The sequence below is a fragment of the Lynx canadensis genome, chromosome B4 (genome assembly GCF_007474595.2).
Source record: "Lynx canadensis isolate LIC74 chromosome B4, mLynCan4.pri.v2, whole genome shotgun sequence".
NCBI lineage: Eukaryota > Metazoa > Chordata > Mammalia > Carnivora > Felidae > Lynx > Lynx canadensis.
In genome coordinates this window covers 120,963,179-120,987,244 of record NC_044309.1, presented here as the reverse complement: position 1 = coordinate 120,987,244, position 24,066 = coordinate 120,963,179, and the positions used below count along the sequence as shown (strand labels likewise).

At 40.1% G+C, this 24,066-nt stretch overlaps 1 protein-coding gene across 1 annotated transcript in view; it reads right to left on the bottom strand.

Moving 5' to 3' along the window:
* ANO4 (anoctamin 4) overlaps nt 1–24,066 on the bottom strand; it is a 245,140-nt gene that overhangs the window by 123,668 nt on the left and 97,406 nt on the right. Inside the window, exon 8 of the mRNA XM_032593799.1 lies at nt 18,817–18,948. Within this exon, the coding sequence (XP_032449690.1) occupies nt 18,817–18,948 (132 nt within the window). The remainder of the gene's footprint in view (nt 1–18,816; nt 18,949–24,066) is intronic.

The following is a 24,066-nucleotide window of genomic DNA, read 5'->3' as shown; positions in this document are numbered from 1 at the left end:
TATTTAAATTCCAAGTCTGATTTCTACCCTACAGAATTTTTTCCCCTTTCTTCTGCTTGTCTTTGCTAATTTGTATGGAAACTCTCTTTCATAAAAATATGGAAGGTATTTAAAACAAAGTAAAACAGTGCAAGATATCTGCACCCTAGAAGAGCTCATAGACTAAAGTGTTATATAGGTACAAAATACTATTAACATAAGGTATTCCTCGGTGGATTGCTTTATTATTTCCAATTTGCTGTTTTTCTTTGTGAAGATTATATATCACTACCCATTATCATGGACTTGCAGTCCCTTTTCCTGGGGAGAAGTCTAATTTCCCACCCCATTACCATGCTTGGCCATAAGACTTGTTTTGGCCAATGGAATATAAGCAGAAGTGATTATGGCATATGTGAGCAGAACTTTGAAGAGCTAATGTGTGGCTCTACCATTACCGTTTCCCTCTTCCATGAGAATGCATGTCTTAGGTACAGGCTGCATCATCAGCCAATGTTCCATGAGAAGACATGGAAAGCAGAGCTTCAGCTGACCCACAGCTAGTATGCTATGTGAACAAGAAATAAATCAGCTGCTTTGAGTAAGACACTGGGATTTGAGAAATGTCAGTGCAGCAGAACCTAGTGTAATCTGACGGGCACAGTCTCTAACCCAACAAAGACAATCCTGTAATCTATGGCTTAATTTACTCTGTCCTGAAGTGGATGGATTTTTTTCCTCCCTTGTGGATAAGCTATGCCAGTCCACATAGCAAAGTGATGGCAGAGAGGGAGGAGGTTTGTGGGGAGGAGAGGAACTTTAGGCTGTGGAGGCTTCAGTGGAGGAGGGATGTTTCTGTCAGAGGGTGTGAAGACAGGGTATGAAGGAAGAAGAAATGATGATAGCCAATGGTTGCTGAGACCACGTACTTGGCTTCTTTTTTGTGTCCTTTGAGAAACTTGAGTAAAAACTGGAAATCCATGCTAATTACTTTTGGCTGCTGAACTGTGCTTTGTGCAATATGGAAACAAATAGTTGTGGTACAATATAATCACTGCATAATCACAGTATTTACAAAGGCTAATGGGCCCAGAAGTCTAATGCCATCCGCATGAGACACGAGGGGTTTAATAAAAATGACAACATCCGGGGCACCAGGGTGGCTCAGTCAGTTAAGCATCCGACTCTTGATTTCGGTTCAGGTCATGGTTTCACAGTTTTTGAGTTCCAGCCCCACATTGGGTTCTGTGCTGACAGTTTGAAGCCTGCTTGGGATTCTTTCCCCCTTTTTCTCTGCTCCTCAACTGTGCTCTCTCTCTCTCTCTCTCTGAAAAATAAATAAACGTAAAAAGAAGTGACAACATCTGAACTAGATCCTGAGAGAAGAACAGGCTTTCACCAGATAGTGAGAGGAAGAGCACACTTTAGAAAGATAAAACATCAGTCATGGGATAGTTAGGTAGCCTCCACTGCTACATAGTAGAGCATTTGGCTCATTCAGCCTAGGAGACTGGTGGGGAGGGGGAAAAAAGCAGTTTTGTGTGCCACATGCTAAGGACTTTGAACTTGATCCCAAAGGCCTAGGGAATCTTTGAAGGCTCTTAAGCAAGGAAGCAATGCTACTACATGTGGCAGTGTGTTTTATTCACTGCTAAAGGTGCTTGGCAAAGGGATGAGGAAGGGTGGAAATCCACGATATTCTGCTTGTCAAACTGTGGGCTGTGAATTCTTAGAGGAAGGGTGTCCTTCTAAGGTGCCATGTGGGCCCATGGTAGGAGACTTGCATGTGACCCAGCTACAGGGGTGTGATGGATAGATATGGGAGTAGGGAAAGATGACGGAGTTGAGCAAACTTATAATTGTTTATGCAAGAGTTGGTGGCTGCTTTGACTAAGGCAGTGGCAGTGAGGTCAGAAAGGAGGAGCTAGGACCAAAAGGAGTGAGTGGTGATGGTGGGTGATGAAAAAGATGGTAGTGTCAAGGCTGGTCAACATGTAGTGGAAAACACAAAGCTTATGGTGTTGGTGTAGTATTGGGGGTGAGTGAAGTGGGAAATGAGAAGAATCAAATTTATCTCCAGGGATAAAAACATTTCTAAGACATGGTTCTGAATTAGCAGTCATTTGAATAAAATACTATTCACAAAAGCCATAGATTTAACTCTGGTCGTTGCCCCTCGCCCAACCAGTACCATTCTCAGATATAGGGTGCACCCTGCCCAGGTCCTGGATTTTAGAGGGCTCATAAATCAGCCTCCCAATGGGTTGCTTTCCACAGGGTGAGGTACTGGCCAGGCAAAGAGGAAGTGACCACCTAGAGTCTGACCCCAAAATCACCTAGGCCACTTTAGGGTCTTTGTGGGCCTCTCAGGTCTACCTGAGACAATTCTATGCCTATCAAGTATCCAAGCTGTTTTCAGGGGACATGAATGACATGTGGACATGGGGCCGGGGTGTGCACACACATGAGCCTGAGGCCCCTCAGGGTGGGATGGAGCTGGGGACAGGAAGAGAAGAGGGCAGGCCATGAGTGTGGGGGAAACCATTTTTCCACCAATGGAATGGGTTTCCAAGAATCCTGAGAACTCAGACATTCAGGTCTTTATGCAGGTGTATTTGTCAAGATAGAAAATGAAACTGTTGTACTTGTTAACATGATTTATTACTTCTAATTATTTAGACATATGGTCTATAGGCTTCACTTGTACTCTTGCCCCAAGCCTTACAATTCTTTTTTTTTTTATATATATATGAAATTTATTGACAAATTGGTTTCCATACAACACCCAGTGCTCATCCCAAAAGGTGCCCTCCTCAATACCCATCACCCACCCTCCCCTCCCTCCCACCCCCCATCAACCCTCAGTTTGTTCTCAGTTTTTAACAGTCTCTTATGCTTTGGCTCTCTCCCACTCTAACCTCTTTTTTTTTTTTTTTCCTTCCCCTCCCCCATGGGTTCCTGTTAAGTTTCTCAGGATCCACATAAGAGTGAAACCATATGGTATCTGTCTTTCTCTGTATGGCTTATTTCACTTAGCATTACACTCTCCAGTTCCATCCACGTTGCTACAAAAGGCCATATTTCATTTTTTCTCATTGCCACATAGTATTCCATTGTGTATATATACCACAATTTCTTTATCCATTCATCAGTTGATGGACATTTAGGCTCTTTCCATAATTTGGCTATTGTTGAGAGTGCTGCTATGAACATTGGGGTACAAGTGCCCCTATGCATCAGTACTCCTGTATCCCTTGGATAATAGACCTACCCTATGACCCAGCAATAGCACTGCTAGGAACTTACAATTCTTCTAAGCAGGTCTGCCCTTCCTTTAGATTTAAGAGTGTGGATTTAAAAGAGATAAATCTATTGTCTTTCATCCCCAAATCCTAATGAAGATAAATATGAGAGCCTGGGTTTGAGTGTGCTAGCAGAGTAAGAGTGAGCTCATGGAATCTGACTGTCCAGGAGGGTTTCCTGAACTGACTTATCTTCTCTGTTCCATTCCTCCATTTCTAAATGGATATAATACTACTACTGGTCTCATGAGTAACCTGATATCTAGTGATTGCTTGATGAGTGTTGGCTGTGTATCACGGAAGGGGCATGGGTTTGAAGTCAGGCACATTTGGGTTCTAAGCAGACCCCAAAGTCTGCTTGTTACTGTGTACCCTTGGACAAACTGTTTAACTTTTAGGACCCTGGATTCTACCTTCTGTAAAGCAAGGACAATGAAATGATGTTGCAGGGTTGTCGCAAAGATCAAATGAGACAATGAATGAAGGAAGAACAGGCAGCACAGAGCTCCCCACTGATCTCCCTTGTTCCTACTGACCATTGTTCCAGATGATGTAATGCACAGTGTAACTACACAGTATGCAATCCATCCACAGATGCAGTCCTAGCTCCCTTTCTTCCCTTTATGTTAACCCTCGCTTATTTTATTGTATGTAAATTTGGCAAATCTTCCCTTTTCCTATAAATGCTTTACATTGCCTTTCTACCATTTTGTGTGTAAAATGGTGTCTTTCCCATCAAATTTAATATGCTCAAGTTAAAATTTTAAATTAAAAATATGCACACATAAATATATTTATGAACACAAAATCACATTCTCTACTATAGTATTATACTTGGCACAAAATATATTAAAAGTATGTGTTGAATGAATTGATGAAAGAAATTGAACATGACACCAACGAGTGGAAAGATATTCCATGATGATGGACTGGAAGAATTAATACTGTTAAAATGTCCATACTACCCAAAGCAATCTACAGACTTGATGCAATTCCTATCAAAATACCAACAGAATTTTTCACAGAACTAGAAAAAATGATACTAAAATTGTATGGAACCACAAAAGACCCTGAGTAGCCAAAGCAATCTTAAAAAAAGAAGAACAAAGCTGGAGGTATCACAATCCCAGATTTCAAGATATACTACAAAGCTATAACAATCAAAACTTTATGGTACTGGCACAAAAATAGACACATAGATCCATGGAACAGAACAGAGTGTTTAGAAATAAGCCCATGCTTATATGGCCAATTAATCTACAACAAAGGAGGCAAGAATATACAATGGAGAAATGACAGTCTTTTTCAATAACTGATAATGGGAAAACTGGAAAGCTACATGCAAAAAAATGAAACTAGACCATTTTATTACACCACACAAAAAATGAACTCAAAATTGACTAAAGACCTAAATGTGAGATCTGAACCCATAAAAATCCTAGAAGAGAACATAGGCAGTAATCTCTGGATATCAGCCATAGCAACATTTTTCTAGATATGCCTCCTCAGGCAAGGAAAATGAGTATAAAAATAAACTATTGGGAATACCCCAAAATGAAAAGCTTTTGTACAGCAAAGGAAACCATCAAAAAAATGAAAGGACAACCTATTGAATGGAAGAAGCTATTTGTTAATGATATATCCAATAAGGAGTTAATATCCTAAAATATATAAAGAATGGATTCAACCTGACACCAAAAAACAACCAAAAAACCCCAAAACCGAACCAAATCAAAAAACTCCCTAATCTCATTTAAAAATGGGCAAAGAACCTGAACAGACATTTTTCCAAAGAAGATATACAAATGGCCAACAGACACAATAAAGGGTGCTCAACATCACTCATCATCAAGGAAATGAAAATCAAAACCATAATGAGACATCACCTCACACTTATCAGAATGGCTAGAATCAAATGGACAAGAAAAATACATGTTGGAGAAGATGTGGAGAAAAAGGAACCCTCATGCATTGTTGGTGGGAATGTGGAAAATAGTATGAAGTTTCCTCAAAATATTAAAAATAGAAATACCAGATGACCCAGTAATCCCACTACTAGATATTTACCCAAAGAAAATAAAAACACTAATCCAAAAGATATGTGCACCCCTATGTTTATTACAGCATTATTTACAATAGTCAAGATATGAAAACAACTCAAGTGTCTATCCATGGATGAATGGATAAAGAACAGGTAATAAACATATACAATAGAATATTACTCAGCCATAAAAAAGAATGAAATCTTGCCATTTGTGACAACATAGATGGACTTAGAGGGTATTATGCTAAGTGAAATAAGTCAGACAGGAAAAGACAAACACTATATGACTTCTCTTATATGTGGAATCTAAAAAACAAAACAAATGAATGAAGAAACAATCCAAAAAACAGACTCTTAAATATGGAGAATAAACTGGTGGTTGCCATAGGAGAGGAGATGAAGGAATAGGTAAAATAGGCGAAGAGGATTAGGAGGCACAAACTTCCAGTTATAAAATAAATATGCCACAGAAGTGTAAAATACAACATGGGGAATACAGTCAATAATATTGTAATAATGTTATATGATGACAGATGGTGACTACACTTACCATGGTGAGCCCTGAGTAATGCATAGACTTGTTGAATCAATATGTTGTATACCTGAAACTAATATAACATTGTATGCTAATAATACTTCAATAAAAATTATTGAAATAATGAGTTAGTAAATGAAAAAACTATTTACAGATGGATAAATGACAAAAAAATAAAAGGTTTCTAAGTAACTGAATTCAGAGTTGGTCCTACAAGTACTAAGAGAACACAGCTAACTAACTACTGGGTCTCCAGACACCCAATGGTGCATTTTACCCACATGACTGGGTGCATCTTTTGCCTCTTAAACTAGATGCATTAAGTTATGTTCTATTTAAAAGAAGCCACATAATCTTCAGAAACACAAATCTCAGGCTGTGTGGCTGGTTTCATTTTCATTTCAGTATAAAACTTTCCAGGATATAGATGGGTTTCCCCTGACTTTACAGATCAATAGAAAACAACCTGCGTATTGGGTATCCTAATGCTGAATAAGTGATTGCAATAAAAAAAGTGTTCTGAGACAGCTGTAAGTCATGGGGGCACTAAAAGAACATTAATCCTACCTAAATCAATATCAGTATCTCTTTACCTAAAGGACTCTCTAAAGATTTCAGATCAATGAAAACACCAGAAAAACTTCAAACAGAAAATAAGAAAAAGGTACATGCTGGAAGAATGCATGGCTTTAGCTGCCCATGTTGACAGGGTTTAGAAAACACATGTGCATACATTTCTGATAAATGTGAAATGGCAATGTGTCCTGCCTTTAGAGCTGCTGTAACAAATTACCATAGACTGGGTGGCTTCTCAACAACTGAAATTTATTTCCTGGAGACTGGAAATCTGAGACCAGGGTGTTCGTATGGTCAAGGTCTGGTGAGGGTCCTCTTCTGGTTGCAGACTTCTGATTGTATTCTCCCATGGTGGTCAGTAATCTAGCTCTCTGGTCTCTTCTTTAAGGCACTAATCCCATTCATGAGGGCTCCACCATCATGACCTAATCACCAACCTGAGGTCTCACCTCCTAATACCATCACAGTAAGAATTGTCAACATATGAATTTGGAGGTGGGGAACATAAACATTCTGTCCATAACATACCCACAACACTGAACGACATTTAGCTTAAAAGGAATGCTATGCCAGTTCAGGTCAGATATTTAACTTTGCAAAAATTAGTTTTTGTCACCTCAAACTTTTTTACACCAACTACAACCTTTTAGGGATTTTTCCCAAGAATTCTCATCGTACTTATAGTCATCCTCCTTCTCCACGTCCGTCACCACCACCACCACCACCACATCTATCAATTATTGAGTGCTTTATCTGGGCCAGGTAGTGGACTAAATATTTTACACAACTCATTTCATTTAATGTCCCTAAATCTTATTACCACAATCCTTTCTTCCTTGCTTCTTTCCTTTCCTTCTGTCAAAACTTACCTATCCTCTGTTCTAGACCCTTAGGGCTCTGTAGATTGGCCAGTCTATAAAGACGTGCTAGACAGAATAATGTCAACATCTTAATCCCAGTATTAGGGATTTTAAGCCATATGTCAAAGGGGAATTAATATTTCAGATAGAATTAAGGTTGCTTGTCAGCTGACCCTAAGGTAGGGAGTAGGGAGGGAGGGAGATTATCTTGGACCATTCAGGCAGGCTCAGTGTAATCATAAGGATCCTTAAAAATGGGAGAGGAAAGAATAAGAGTCAGAGAGGGAGGTAGGATGACAGAAACAGGGTCAGAGTGAAATGATGTGATGTTAGAAGAATTCAACCACTGTTTCTGGCTTTGAAGATGAAGGGAAGGGCCCGGAGCCAAGAATGTAGCAGCCTCTAGAAGCTAGACAGGATAAGGAAACAGTTCTCCCCCAGAGCCTCTACAAAAGAATGCAGCACTGCCATACCTTGACTTTAGCCCAGTGAGACCCATGGCAGACTTCTAACCTGCAGGGCCATAGTACATTTGTGTTAAGCCATGAAATTCATGGTGATTTGTTATAGTAGCCATAGAAAAAACTGATATATAACGTTAAAAGGATAAGACTGGAGCCATAGTGCCTTATCTTAGAATCCACATCCTACCACTTACCCGCTGTGTTTCCTTGGGCAAGTTATTTAACCTCTCTGTGCCTTTCCTCCTCTGTAAAAATGGAGATAATGACTATACCTTCCTCATAGGTCTATCATTCAACAAACTCCCTACTGTTGTATTGAACTACTGCCTCTGAAGTTGTCTGAGTTTTGAGAGGGGCCTTCTGGAAATACAATGCTCCAATGAAATGACTGACCCTAATGCTAACAGCCTCGGGCCCCACAGCTGTCTAGTGCAGGAGAACTTTCTGTGGGGTCAGATTCTTAGGCTCCCATACAATTATGACTGGTAAGCAACTTGTAGGCCCAGTCTTGGTGATACCATGTAAAATGACCAAATGGTATCATACACTGATTTATAAAAATATGTACCCACTGGTTGTTTTTATTACTTCTCAAATACAAATATACATTGAAATGGAACATGAGGCTATTTGCTTTTTAATCAATTCTCAGCTATAATTTTTGCAGAATGTAGTTTAAATAACAAAGATTTACATGAGGTTAGTTTAGGATATACTGCTGAAGACAAGTCTAAATTCCTACAAAACGTTATAGCCACGAGCAATTAATCCTCCAGAACCATGCTGAGGGGCATACCAAAAACAATCCCTGGAAAAGCCTACAAGATGTTTGCTATAAGGAGGTTGCTAAGGAAATTGTTCACTGCTTTATTTACAGCCCTCCTCCCTTTCCTGTGCAAGAATTTTATTTCTTGCAAATGCTAGGAAAATGCTAAGAAAGGCTCTGCTTCACTAAGAGATTGGTTTTCTTCCTCTCTGACAATCAGAACCACGTGACTTCCTGTGTTTCTCCCTCTGCTTTACCCACTATGATTAAAGCCCAATTTACTGGCTCATTGATCAACCATTACAGATACATAGGCCATCAGGGCCTGAACTTGAGTGCCTACTCTAAATGATATTCTCCTTGGTTAAGAATATTTACTTACATTTTACCATTTCATTTGTTTGTTTACATCCGCCCCCAAATGCTTTAACAAATTCCAAAGGCAATCAGATATGTTTGTATGCACCTGTTCATACTAGTTTAATGCGACTGGAAAATAAAGTGTACTTTGGTTCTGCCCATGTGGCACGTACCTGAGGTGTCAGCATTATAGAGAAAACACACTTTTCTCCTGTTCATTCATCTGCCATTGACTGGAGTGACTATGAGCAAACCACTCAGTCTCTGTGACCCTCATCATACCACTGAATCCTCAGAGTTGTAATGAGTCTATGGTGCAACTCTGGAATACAGGAGTTGTTTATAAATGGTGGCCACTATCACCTTTTATCCTTGCAATTGTTGCTACCACTACTTGAAAATGACCATCAGACAGTTATTTGACTGATTACTACCATCCATACCTCACTGCCATGGTTTTCTGGCTTATGCAGCTGAGAAGGTTAACCAATAAGAAGGTAATCAAAGGGAGGTTACAGAGAACCTCCCACCAACAACCCTTCAGCAATTTCCTCCTGTCCTTAACAGCCCTCATTGGCCCCAGCACCAAGATTTCCATGGTCAGTGCTTTCTTAGCACTAAGAGCTGTGTTGTTTTGTTATTCTCTAGACTTTTTTTTTAATTCCCTAGCTCATAATTTATATGGGGAGAAAAAGGCACGTAAGCCAATTTCATATCAAGTGGTCTTTTATGTACACAATTACATTTCACATATGCACATGACACATGAATTAAAATATATGATACAGGATTTCAGGATCTTGGGGTCAGGCATTAATCCTGATAATAGAATTTAATAGCCAAAAAACTTGATAGGAAAGTCTATTAGCAAAATTGAGACTAAAAACAAATCAATAAGCCAAGGGTAAATTCAAGTAGAACATGGAGACCACAATTGACTATTTGACTATGGTTTTCAACTTCTCATGTGGATATTGCATGTTTAGATAAGAGAACCAGACTCTAAAGTCCCATCTCCATCCTCCAGCAGTGGCAATAGTGCCAACTCCGCTGTGCCCCTTTCCTATTCTGTTAGGTCTTATGATCAAAATCATACCCTGGGTGCCACTGGCTGACAGGCAGGAACTTCCTGCCCTCAGTAGCTCACAGTCTAGCAAGGGGATAAAGGCATGTAGGCAAATTTCATTTCAAAGGGTCTTTTTATCATGTCTATTTCACATATGCACAGGACACAAACTAAAATGTTTTGTGTACAACCAACCTTTGCAAGGAAATTGGTTGATACTGAGTTATATGTGATGTGATTTTCACTGTAGACTTTCAAAAGCTAGAAATTCTCTCACTGGGATGTCTGCAGTTGCCTCCTTACTGGCTCCTGCTTCTACTCTTTGCTACAGCCTGTTCTTAACAAAGTAGTCACAATGATACTTTCAATAGTTAGGTTAGACTCTTTCCTTTGTAAAAGCCAAGGCGGTATATAATCAGCCTCCCTCTTTCCTTTCTAACTCATCACTGTTGACTGTATCATCTTTTTTTTCCAGCCACAGGATCTTACTTTCCCCCCAAACACGCAAATGTGCTCACAGATTAGGGTCTGTGCTTTGGTTGTTCCCTTACCTGGAACTCCCTCTAAGTACTTCCCTCTTATCTCCTTCAGGTCTTTCTTTCCCATTTTTATTTAAATTTTATTTAAATTTTAGTTAGTTAACATACAGGGCAGTATTGGTTTCAGGAGCTGAATTCAGTGATTCATCAATTACATACAACACCTAGTGCTCATCACAAGTGCCCTCCTTAGTACCCGTCACCCATCTAGCCCATCTTCCACCCACCTCCCTGCATCAACCCATAGTTTGTTCTCTATCATTAAGAGTCTCTTGTGGTTTGTTTCCCTCTCTCCTCTTCCCACCGCTTCCAATATGTTCATCTGTTTCTTAAATTCCACATATGAGTGAAATTATATGGCATTTGTCCTTCTCTGATTGATTTATTTCATTTAGCATAATACATTCTAGCTCCATCCGTATCATTGTAAATGACAAGATTTCATTCTTTTTGATGGTTGAGTAATATTCCATAGTGTGTGTATGTGTGTGTATGTGTGTGTATATGTGTGTGTGTGTGTGTATACACACACACACACACACACATATATGTATGTATATATCACATCTTCTTTATTCATCAGTTGATAGACATTTGGGCTCTTTCCATAGTTTGGCTATTGTTGATAATGCTGCTGTAAACACTGGCTTCATGTGTCCCTCCAAATCTGTATTTTTATACCCTTTGGGTATCCTTCAAGTCTTTTTCCAATCACGACTTCTATGAGGCCTCCTGAAGAATATAAACACTGTCTTTTGAAAATTTAACCTGCATCCACCTCCCCATGCCACTGTTCTTCATTCTCTAACCCCTACTCCTCTTTTTCCTTTTCCATAGTACTTATCACATTCTAACATGTTTTACAATTGATTTTTTAAAAATGTTTACCTCAGCACTACTGACATGTGTGGCTAGAGACCTCTTTGTTGTGGGGGTCACCTGTGTACTGAGGGATGTTTAGCGGCATCCCTGCCCTCCATCCCCTAGATACCAGTGGCACTCTCTACTTCCACTGTGACAACCAAAAATGTTTCCAGATCTTGCCAAATCATGCCCCTATTGAGAACCACTAGTTTATAGTTTGTTGCCAGTTAGCCCCAACTACAAGCTCAGCTCCAGGAGGGCAAGGATCTTGGCCTATTTATTCACAGTTGGTTCCCAAGCACACAGAAAAATAACAGGCATGCAGCGTGTGAATGAATGAGTACCTATTTAAACATATGCACATACCACAAACATAAATTTCAGAATATTCTATTAGGAAATGGTCAATATTTAATTTCACCTCATTTTTTACAGGTTTTCATAAAAATAAATTAATGGTAATAACAGGAATCAAATTACAGGGAGAAACAGTTTTTTCTGTGTATATCTAGCACAAACTTTTTCCTGAAAGGCACTTCAGAATTGATCTATTTCTTGAAAGTATATATTATATATCTATTATAAAAAGTGGCATAAATCTTTTCTACATTTCCTTTTCTCGGTCTACCAGCAAAAACCTTTATTATAAGTACCAACCTTAACAAGTAATTGCCTCAAGGATATTACTGGTAATGCCATTGTAAAAATGAAGGGCAATGATACTCAAGGAAGCCAACATTCACAGGCAAGGAGGTGCTGAGGAAAAAATTAAATCTTAAATAGATTTGTCTATCATAATTATCACACGCAACTAGAGTTTAACTGATCTAGAGAGTGGGTGGTCCTGCCTGAAGGATGTCATGTAATAACCAGTAGAACAATAGTTCTCAAGTGGAGAGAGTGGTGTGATTTTGAGCCCATCCATCATCCCCACCCCTCCAACCCTGGCAAGGAAAATCTGGCAATGTATGGAGACATTTTTTATTATAATAACTGAGCAGGGAGGGAGCAGCTGCTAGCATCAAATGGGTAGAGGCCAGTGATATCCTAACGATCCTACAACACACAAGACAGCTTCCTACAACAGAGTTATTCGGTCCAAAATGTCAACAGTACACAGGTAGTAGTGTAATGCTTAAGAGTGTGGAGTCTGAAGCCTCCCTGTCTGAATCTGAATTCCTACTCCATCACTGAGACAGACTGCCTAGTTGTTCAGCAAACCTGTGTCACTTTCCTTCTTGGGCATACAGATAGACTAGTTACGTTAGCATTCCTTGCGTTTGGGGTAACCATATGACTGAACTCTGGCCCATGAAATGTGGGTATAAGTGCAGTAAATCACTTTTAAGCCTGGCCCATATAAGCTTCCTACAAAATTACTCATCTCTCTTTTCCCGTGTGTCAACCAGATGCAAGGGATCCAGGGGATGGCAGTTACTAGAAAGAAGCAGCCTGGGTACTTGAATGACTGCATGGAACAGAGACACTGCACTTCCTTCCTCATGGTAGCCTACACTAGACAATGATGTGAACCACACATAAACTTCAATACTGCTAAAGCACTGATATTTGGGAGTTGTTTCATTGGGTGGACTAGCCTACCTATGTGACCTACTACAGATTCCTTAACCTGCTTGTGCTTTACTTTCCTTATCTATAAAAGGGTGGCAATAATACCTCCTCCCTTATAGGGTTGTTGTAAGGATTAAGGTCTTAAAATAGTGTTTGGCATCTAGTAAGAGTTTTCCTATGTGTAGGTCCACCTTTGGCGATATATAAAATGACTGATGGCATCATGTCTCTTATAGACATGTATACTCACAGATTTGCTTTTATTGTTTCTCAAACATTGATAGATATTGAAATAGAATGCTAGGCTATTTGTTTTTGAATTTATTCTCAACTTTAATTTTTTGTACAAGGCAGTTCAGAGTATAAAGGTTCATGATTAGATTATCCTGTGTTGTTTTTATTACTTTCATCCTTACCCCATTCATTTAATGGACAAATACTGAGCATCTATGGTATGCTAGGCATTGTGTTAGGTATTGGAGATATAATTATGAGCAAAACCAGACATAGCATATGCCTCCATGCGGTTCAGTTTTCTGGAGAGGTATTAATCATATTTTGCCCAAATAATTATATAGTTATGGAATTGAAAATAAAAAAAATGCTCCATAGGAAACATGTGACTAAAAGAGAATACAGCAAGGAGACCTGGTCTTTGGAAGGAGGAGATGAGGGCTTCCCTGGGAAGAGCTCTGGAGTTAGTTTTTGAAGGATTAGTAAGAGTAAACTAGGGGGAAAGGGAAGAAATGGGAAGAGAATTCTGAGAGAGAAAACCGTGTGTGCAAATGCCCTGAGGGAGAGTGCATCTGAAGAAGTGAGAGAGGCTCTATGTATCTGGATCATAATCGCAAATATCTAATTGCAGAATTCAAATCATGTCACTAATACAACAAATAAAGTATAGTTTCATAAGGGACCTTGCCAAATGCTCAGTAGGTCTGGTTCAAATCAATTTGGGACAAGCAATCAGTCCCATTTACACATCAGAAATTAGCTTGTTGATAATCCAGGTCCTAGAACCAAAGTAGTGTGAGACGATACTGGAGTTGTTTTATTGGGGGGATTTTTTTGGAACCAGCAAAGACCTTGTAATCCTGGGATAATGACAATATAAACTACTATAATTTTAAGTTAAATTAAAAGTTTTATTGTAATCCTACAAAGACATTTAAGAATATTTATCAAAATAGTAAAGAAATCAGAGCATCAATAATTTTGAATAGTTTTGGTATAAAGTGACAAATTTAGAAAACATTATAATTATAGTTATTTTGCCTACTCTTCAAAGTATAGTGTTCAAGAGTTTTAGTCACATTAAAATTTTAATTGTAATTTGCACTTTCTATGAGCGTTTAACTTACTGCATTTGTAATAAATTTTAAACGTTCAAAACATAAGAAGTGAGGGTGGGAGACAGCAAAGGGAGACGAGGTTAGAGAGGAATTGACCACGTGGCCAGGCCATCCAAGGCCTTGTAGGTCACTTCAGTAATTTTGGTATTTATTCCAAGGTTTTTAAACAGGGTCAAGTGACATGAGTAGATATGTATTTTGAAAACATCCTTCTGTTTGCACTTGGGAGAATGGATTGAAGGTGGGCAAGGATAAAACCAGCGAGATCTGTTATATTACCTCTAGGTTTTAGAAGTGAGATAATGATGGTGGAGATAGACAAAATTGTTAGATTACAGAGACACTTAGCTTGTAAAATCATCAGCCCTTGGAAATGTAGTGGATGTGGGAAGTGGAAGTGAAGAAGAGGATTAGAATAGGTTCCTGACTCTGATTTCAGCAACTGCACAAATATTAGTGCCATAAATTGGACTGGCGACAATGGAAGTGGACCACACTAGAGGAGAGAATGTGTTGAATTGAATTTGGTTTGAAATGAGTGTGCAGTGATCTAATTGTCTATATATACCATCTATATTCTTTGCTCACATAATTGTTCTATTTTCACTTTTATGTACTCACTTCTCATTTAATAAATCATTATCAAGCACCAGCTATGAGATTCAAAAAATGATGACACAGATCTAGTCTTTCAAGGACGTTATAGTCTATATGATAATATATTAAGAACTATGATAGAAAAAAGAAATATTATCAGATATAGAAGAATGCACCTCACCCAGAATTGGGGGTGGAGGTAGGAAATCTTGGAAGGTTTTCTGAAGGAAACACATCTACTTAAACCTGAAAGAAGGGAGCCTAAAGGGAAGGGTACACCAAGCAGAGGAAGACCATGTGCAACAGGAGACAAGAGGGCATCATGAGTTAAGAAGGTCAGAGCAGTGCATTATGGCCAAAGTGCTCAACAGGGGAATGGAAGCAGGAGCTAGTGAGCCAACTTAGGAGTCTGGGTTTTATCCTGAGTGCAAAATATTTTTAAGACATGTTTTCCACTTTGAGCACATTAACCTCCTAATTTTTTTTCTTTCTTTTTCCACTACATTCATGTGTATACACACACACACACAAATATCTATTATTCTCTCTTATTCCTAGACAAACACAATATTAAATAGTCTGCAAAACCAAGAAGTCACATGGGATTCTGGACTGCATTTGGAAAATCAAGAAATCATATTATAACCCCTACAGCCCATTTATCAGCTACTTCTAATTACTTTAAACCCATTAATGTCACCTTAGGGAAGCATCTTTGGGGGATTTTTTTTTTCTGATTGTACCAATCATTTCATTATTTAAAAGTTTATTGAGAGAGAGAGAGAGAGAGAGAGAGAGAACGCACAAGTGGAGTGAGGGGCAGAGAGAGACAGAGAGAAAGAATCCTAAGAAGACTCTGGCTCTGCACTGCCAGCGTGGAGCCTGATGTGGGGCTCAAACCCACAAACCATGAGATCATGACCTGAGCCAAAGTCAGACACTTCACTGACTGAGCCACCTGGGTGCTCATGTACCAATCACTTCTAACTTGACAGTCAGTGCTCTATAAGTCTTACTTTTACACATTTATTAAAGGGATGTTGTTTGTCTGTTATGCTAACTAACTTGGATGTAAATTAAACAATAAATAAATTAAAAATGGGTAAAAAAAAAAGACCTATCCGGAACATGCCCTCATCTTTTACCTGAGTTCATACACCCCACCCCACCCCATCTCCGCAAAAGGGATGTTGGCTGTGTGGCATGACAATTCTCAAGGAGAAAGAAATCCCCACTGCCCAATGATGTTCATAGATCCTTGTTTAATCCTTCATCTCCCAACTGCATGATGGAACTGCCTAAACTACCCTTTTGGTGCCACTGAGGCCTGGTTCATATGTTTCCTTCATTCGAGCAGTCCCTCTGCTTTTTCCTCCTTGGTTCTCCTATCTTGAAAGCTCATCTTCCACTGATCACTCTCTTTTTTCAAACAATAACACCAAGTTTTCTCATACTCTTCCCATTCACAGAAAACCACCTGTAGTTCTTCAAACACCTCATTGTTTAGTGCTTGTTTACTTTTGTACACACGTTATTCTCTCTTGAGATATGCTTCCACCCCTCACCCCCTCTCCCACTTACATACCTGGACATAGGTAAGACCCACCTCAAGCATTATTTTGTGTGTTCAACCCTTATTTCTTAGAACCTCCCTCCTAATCTGGAGTATGGAGCACTCTTTCTTTTAAGGCACACCCATCATACTGTTTACAATTATTCAAAATGGTCTTCTATCTTTACTAGGCTGGGGTAAAGACTCTGTATTTATCTTTATATCCTCTGTACCCAGATGGTGCCTGGCAAGAAGTAGACATCAAATAAGTGACAGCTACTTGAATCAACTACTCGGTGAATCAATGCCCAAACATCAAAAAGGCCTCTCAAATTTGTAATAGAGATGGCTAAATACCTCTGTGATCCCACAAACTATTATCCTTAATTTATCATATACTTTAAAATACTTATAAAGATAGGATTCTTGGTTCTATTCCCTAGAGATCCTGATGGGTGCCAAGGTGCTTCTGACTTTGAGAACTCTGCTAAAAATTTGTTCTAAAGCAAGAAAGAACATCAGGAAATGTAACCAGCAAGAAGATGAGTAGTGACAAACCTTCCTCTTCTACTTAACTATATCCCTTTGAAGTAAAGCAAAACCCCAGGCACATACTGTGTATTTCATTGATTCTTCCACTCATCTAGCCGCCTATGTATCCATTCATCCACCTATCCATCCAAAGACCATGAGATGTTCCTGAACTGTGCCAGATACTCTCTTAGGCAGGTGAGAAATAAAGGGAAAATTCTGCATGCAAATCAGCCTCTACTCCAGAAGATTTAAAACATACAACCACTTGTCTAAGAAACTTCAAGATGAACAGAATAGGCATAGCAAAGGTTTAAATTAAGAGCAGGAACATGTCCGCTTTCATCTGTCTTTTGCTCTGAAAAAAACGCATATGTTATAATCTGTAAGTTAACATGAAACCCTTTTCATTTCCTATTTCCTGTCGAAGATTTAACTAGGATTCTGAGGCCAAGTTGTGAGTTTTAGATCTTCTTCAAAGTCTTTTAAATGTTCACATAATGTGGCTGGGTTGGCATGAATCTGACTTGTGGGGATCCAGAGTTTGGCTATTTCAGAGGCTTACAAAGTTCCTTCCTTTGCATTAATACATTATATATTTTGATGCAGAACATTTACTCTTGTTCTTTTCTCCTTCACCCTCTTAAAGTCCAAAGACATTAACTGATTTTCTGTTGCTGAAACAAACCCCCAATTGTATGTTCCCTGCAACTTGACAATTGCCCTTTGGTTTATTATCTTTTTTCCTCAAAGTTAGCAACCTATTTTTTAAATTTATTTTGAGAGAGAGAGAGAAAGAGAGAGAGAGAGAGAGAATATGAATGAATGAATGAACGAGCTAGGGAGGGATGCAGAGAGAGGGAGAGAGAGAATCCCAAGCAGCTCTGAGAGCGCAGAGCCTGACACAAGGCTCAATCTCATGAACTATGGGATCATCACCTGAGCCGACATCGAGAGTCAGGCACTCAACTAACTGAGCTACCCAGGTGCCCTAAAACCTATTTTTTAAAGATGTCATCCTTTCCCTCCCCTTGGGTAAGTCATTTTTACTGTGGCTGTCTCTATGGCTGGAGCAGGGAGAGCCAGGAATTCCTGATGTCGGGCTGAGAACAAGGCTATGCCCAACTTATCTATTTGCCTTCTGAGAGACTGTTTTTGCCTAGCTGCTTACAGTCTTTGGCATGTCTTCTTTCCTACCACTGACCCTGCCACCTGATTTCTTGCCATCTCAGAAGCTTCAGAGTCAACTCCCTATCACTTTTGCAGTTCCTCAAAGGCTCAATTACTTAGCCCCCCTCTCCCCTCCCCCCCTCAGTATATCAAAAGTGACAAATTACTGTTTGGAGACTGACAGATGAGCCAGCAAGTAGGCTGCTAAGGGATATGGCTTTTCCTGGGGCAACTTGGTGGGTTGTTGAAGAAAAGGAAACTGAGAAGTGAATGGAGATTGATTAAAACAAACAAACCAGCCCTCTTTTCAATAGGGCAAGGGGTAGACCAGTTTCCCTGTCTGCTGGTTAGATGTTGATGAGCCTCTAGGGGCTCTGAGCAATAGGGACTGGCAAAGCCATAAAACAGAAGAAGCCTGGGTCTCGGAATCACCAAGAAGAAGGTTGTTCACCCAACACACATATGAATGCATGTTCTATTCTGTCAAGCCACTGAGATACAGGGATTGTTTGTTAGAACAGTTAGCTTACCCTAATACAAAAGGATATGAACACTCACAGGGCTTTCAGGGAAGAAGGGCACTAAGCTGTTCCTTCCACATGCCAAGGACTCAAAGGCGTGCAGGAGAAGGCTCTACCACAGTTGCATGTCCTTAGTAAGACAAAGGCTTTCACACGAAACACTCACTGGTGGATCCTTTGCTGGCTGAAAGGGGCAGTGTAGCAGTCATTCTCCTCCAGGTCTGGCAGTGTCTCCTTGTCCAGCCTCATGGGCTTCTTAGGTAACCATCTCCGAAACCTGCTTATTTGTTTATCGATCCTGTACATGAAAGGAAAAAAACCAAAGGGTACAGCACATCAGCATTGTCCCAAAACACAGGATGGAAGTCTCCATAGAGCTGTAATTATGACACCACACACCTTAGGCACTCTCACTGTACTCATGATACCCCCATTTTATACACAGAAAGAAGAAAGCCTCAACTCAAGTGTTTTTTAAGATCTCACTAAGGGGCCTCAATATCATTGTCTATGAAATAGTAGCCGAGAGTTAAATGTCCACCCACATGCCAATAAATGACCAAGACTGAAGGCTCTGGGAAGGAAGTGGATAGCCCCTTAAGCAAAGCAGCAGAGACCTCAGCTTATTATGTTCTGTAGGTTCTAGAAACTTATTTTGTATTTGGAAAGTTTCCTTGGTTAGGGACGTGGTCAAGCTGTAGTTAACTTTTGGCAGGGAAGCTGACAGCACATCCCAGTGGGTTGACTGTGTGCAGAGAGCGTGATGTCATGATTTGTTTCCTGCCTCTCACATCATCCCTGAGCTGCCTCTCAGCAGACAGCAGACTGTTCAGCTTTCGTATCTGTCCTTCAAGCTGACTCCATGGCTCCCAAGATACTGGGACATGATGACCCACACACACGTGTCATTTTGGCCAGAGTGCACAATGATGCCAAGTCACAGAAAACAGAGTTGTTACAGGTGGTCTACAAGCCACAGATTTCCCTTGGCCCCCTCCCCATTCCCTCTGACTTCTGCTGATGAAAACATCTGTCTTCCAAGTGACCAAACTGTCAATCATTCACAGAAAACCACTAGAAGGAGCAAAATCCACAGCACACTTTAAAACAACTTTGCTACCTGCGGTATCTATGCCACTAAAGAAAGTATTTTCCAAAAGCACATATCAAGTAGCATCTCCATGAGGTAGAATGAACAGGAACCATACTCATTTTACACATCCAAAAGAGACCCATGGTGAGTAAGTATCAAGCTCAAATTACCCAGCCAGTGAATAAAGCCAGGAACAGAATTCAGGTTTTGAATTCTTGATTTTAGGGATCATCCTATCAAAGTAATTCATACTAGAAATCTTCACTTGAGGGCTACAGAAGGAATAGACTGCTCTACAGAAGAAAATATCTAAATGCCTTTTCAGTCAGTAATTAAAAACACATGGAGTTTGGGCAGGTTTTTTTTTTCTAATTAAAAAAATTTTTAAATGGCAATTTATCCTTTTCAATGAAACTCCCAGGTGAAGGAATTACTTTTTACATAGCCAGTCCGCTCCAAGATGAAAAATAATGGTTAACTCTTTTGCCACTTCTTTTATTCTCAGCAGAGTTCCAGCCTCACTACAAGTCCATTGTGCCTGGTGGCTGGCCTTTCTTTGGAACACTTCGAAGTTCAAAGTAGAAAGCATCTCATAGCTTCTCTAGGTCCTTCCTCTCAAAGACAACTCATACCTACCATCTATACACACACAGAAATAAAGATTCTACTCATGGTCACGTACCCAGAAAAGAACAGTACAGTGGAAGGGCTCAAGGCCCTAAGAAGGGGTAAAAGTTCCCATCTCCTCTATCCTTTCTCCTCCTGGTCCTCTCCTCCCTCACCATCTCTTTAAGGATACATGAAGTATAGTGACATGATGCTGAGAGGTAGTATGACACAGTAATTGAGAACATGGGGGTGAAGTGCCTAGATTCAAATCCTGATTCTGTAAATATTAGCAGTGTGACCTTGGCCAAGTTATTTAACTTTGCTGTGCCTTAATTTCCTTATCTATAAAGTGGGCAGGACAATGATACTCAATTCATAGGGTTGTGGTGATTAGCTAATCACTATGTATATAAAGTCTCCAGAAGAGTGTCTGGTGTAAACTAAGTACTGGCTCTTATTACAGTCTTTCCCCCCCAAAATAAGAGTTTGAACAACCTGCTTGTCTCTTAAGATTTCTTTATTTTCAATTGAAAGTTAATTGTGCTTCACCAGCGTCTACAACTTGTCCAAGTTTAATGATTTAGTCCTTAAATGGACTCATAAATTATACTTCCTAGGCTAAGCTGGTGGCCTTCCCCATAACTCTTGGCTTTATTTCATCTGATTGCCTTTAAATTCGTTCAAGAAAGAGGACATTGGCCCAGAGGCTTTTCATAATAGAGCTTTTACCTCCCACACATCTCTAGTCTGCAGCACTAATCGGATTACACTTTGCAAAGTTCACATTCTTATAGAATCTGGGCTCTGCGTGCAACAACTATGAATTAAATCCAGCTGGGTACAGTGCTCAGCATGGATAAAAACAAATAAAGCTGTGAAAAATCAGGCATAAATACTCTATGGGAATGAAATGGCAGCTTTCAGCAACAGCTTGTAGTAGTACAATTTAAAAGAAATGTGGAAATGGTGAAGAGAGATTAGAACAGGGTAATGAAAATGATTCATTGAAAAATGAGGAGGGGCCAGAAGAAGTGGAAGGAAGAGAAGAGAGACTCCTGAAAGAAGCTGGGATGTGTAATTGGGGTGCCTAAATCCTGGCTCTGTTGCTTATCAGCTGTGTGACCCTCCACAAATCACTCACCTTTTTAAGGGTTTTAAAATGGAATAATCATCACGATCACCATCTTACTGACCTTGCAGGGTGGTTAGGAAGCTTACAAAAAATGGTGTGCATGAAATGCTTTGGAGAAGCTGCCAGGCAAATAGAGTGTTATTAATAACTTCTTGAGGACCATGGAGGCTAATCTGAAAGTGATCAAAAGCAGAGGAACTGTACTTTAAAAACATTAGGATGGAATAAAGATATTCAAAAGATATCTTAAAAACAAAACACCTGAGACACCAACTGGGGTGGGGAATGTGTGAATCGGTCTTCACTGGGGTAGCTGAGCAGAAGCAGAAGAACAAAGCATGGACTGGATAGCTTCCATCACACAGGCTGGTCCATATTATACGCTGTTAAATGATATAAACAAATCAAATGTGGTCAGAGGTCTGTGCTCTTCTGGTTGGCAGAATGTCTCCTCAAAGATGTATGCACACTAATCACTGGAACTTGTGAATATGTTATGTGACATGGCAAAAGGGACTTTGTAGATTTAAGCAGGATTAAGGAACCTTTAGAGAGGAGAGCATCCTGGTTTACTCAGGTGGACCCAACCTAGTCATATGAGCCATTTAAAAGGAGAGAACTTTCTCCAGCTAGAGATAGCAAAGATGAGGCAAAAGGTAGGGGGTGGTCAGAGAGACTCAACAGGCTATTTCTATCTTTGAGGATGAAGAGGGAGGGCCAGGATCCAGGAAGTGCAGGCACCCTCTAGAAGCTGGGAATGACCTTTGTCTAAGAGCCTGTAAAAAAAACTGCACAGAACTAAATTATGCCAGCAACCTGAATGAACCTGGAAGAAGATTCTCCCTGAAAGCCTCAAGAAAAGCCCAGGACAACCAATACCTGGACTTTAGCCTTGAGAGACCCTGAGCAGAGAAACCAGTTAAGTCTCCTACCTTGGACTACTGGCCTATAGAATAAACTTGTGTTGTTTTATGCAGCTAAGTTTTCAGGAATCTATCACAATAGCAAACTAATTAGGAAACTAATATACATCTTAAAACAGTCTTGGTCTGATCTCTCCTTGAGAAGACCATGGCTGGTCAGGCTCCCAATGCTGAGGATGATGTACCACATGCTACTCCACCTGTCAGTCTGCTGGCTCTGGGAACAAGGGTCTGTTTCTCTGTGGCCAGATGACAACTGGCCATTCTTCAACAAACACTCCCATCCCAGACTGTGTTTAGACATCACTGAGGATCTTCTTCCACAGTGCAAGAAGAAATACATAGTGCAAAATCCACCAGGCTGGAAAGCATGAGACCCAAGTTGGGTTTCTGATTCTGCTGCTTCTTAGACACTACATGTTTCTGGTGACTTGGGAAATAATACCTTGGCGATATCACCCTAAAAAAACTTGAGTTAATAAAGAGCTTTGCTTTTCACAATATAATGGGTAATTTTTCATATAGAATGATGGACTCTGAAGTTGAAGTAGGTTCACGTCTTAGTTGTACATCCCCCTAGTGGTGGGTGCCATGCTGAGCAAATGACTAAACCTCTCTGAGCTAACACACTTGCTTCATGAGGCATGGTGAGGACTACACAAGATAACAAATATCAGGTATTTGTTCAATGTCTTCAATGTACAAAATGCTCAGTTCAGTGGTAGTATCTAGGATGAAGAAGAAGATGATGATAAACTTTTATGTAGAATTATTGATGAGAATTCAACAGCTAAGATTGTATACTGAAGCACAGATTGAGGTCTGTGCTCTCATCTTCATCTAATAAACTTCCCTAAATTGTCAATCTTGAAATCTCTTAGATACAGGAGTCGAGAAACCAACTAACCAGAAAGTATCGCATTTGTGTCTTTAGTATACGAGTTGAGCCTACTTAACAAAATCTCTTTCCACTGACATGGAATAGCAAAGAGAAAATGTTAGCTTAATGATTTAGTATTAATTTTGGTTGGACACATTGCCACTCTCTTCCATTTCTGCCATTTGCTAAGCAAAAGCCCTCTTACAGAATACATAGGCAAATCAATAGAGACACAATGAACTGAGCATCCACTTGGGCATTTCTGGCCTAAACTTTCAAGTTAATATCTGAGCTAAAAGGTGGGCACTTTACAGAAAGTTGATATTGCAGTAAGTTCAGCCCCCTCCCCCCCCCCCCCCCCCCCCGTAGATTCTGGTTCATGGCAGGTCAGGTCCTGAGTAGCTGCAAAGAGCTGGCAGCACAGCACAAGCAAATGGGCAGGAAGTGCCACCTCTGATGTGCTGTGCCTTCCCAAGGTGTGCCTTAGAAATGTGCTTTGGGAAGGCTCTGCTTAAAGCTGTTTGGCCCTTGGTTTTCCTGAGATGTAAAGGGGAGACTATCTTACCTACCTTAGGAGTGGTGAGAATTAAAGAAAAGGCCACAGGCCAACGGACTTCACTCCCCACATACTAACCTATCAGTAGGTCTTCATAAATTACCTACTGCGTGCAGAGTCCCCACCTGGAAGCTGTGGATATACACTGAAGAAGACAAAGGCCTTTACCCTGGAGCCACTAACAACCCAGGAGGGAGCCTGTACTAATGACAACTTAATTAGG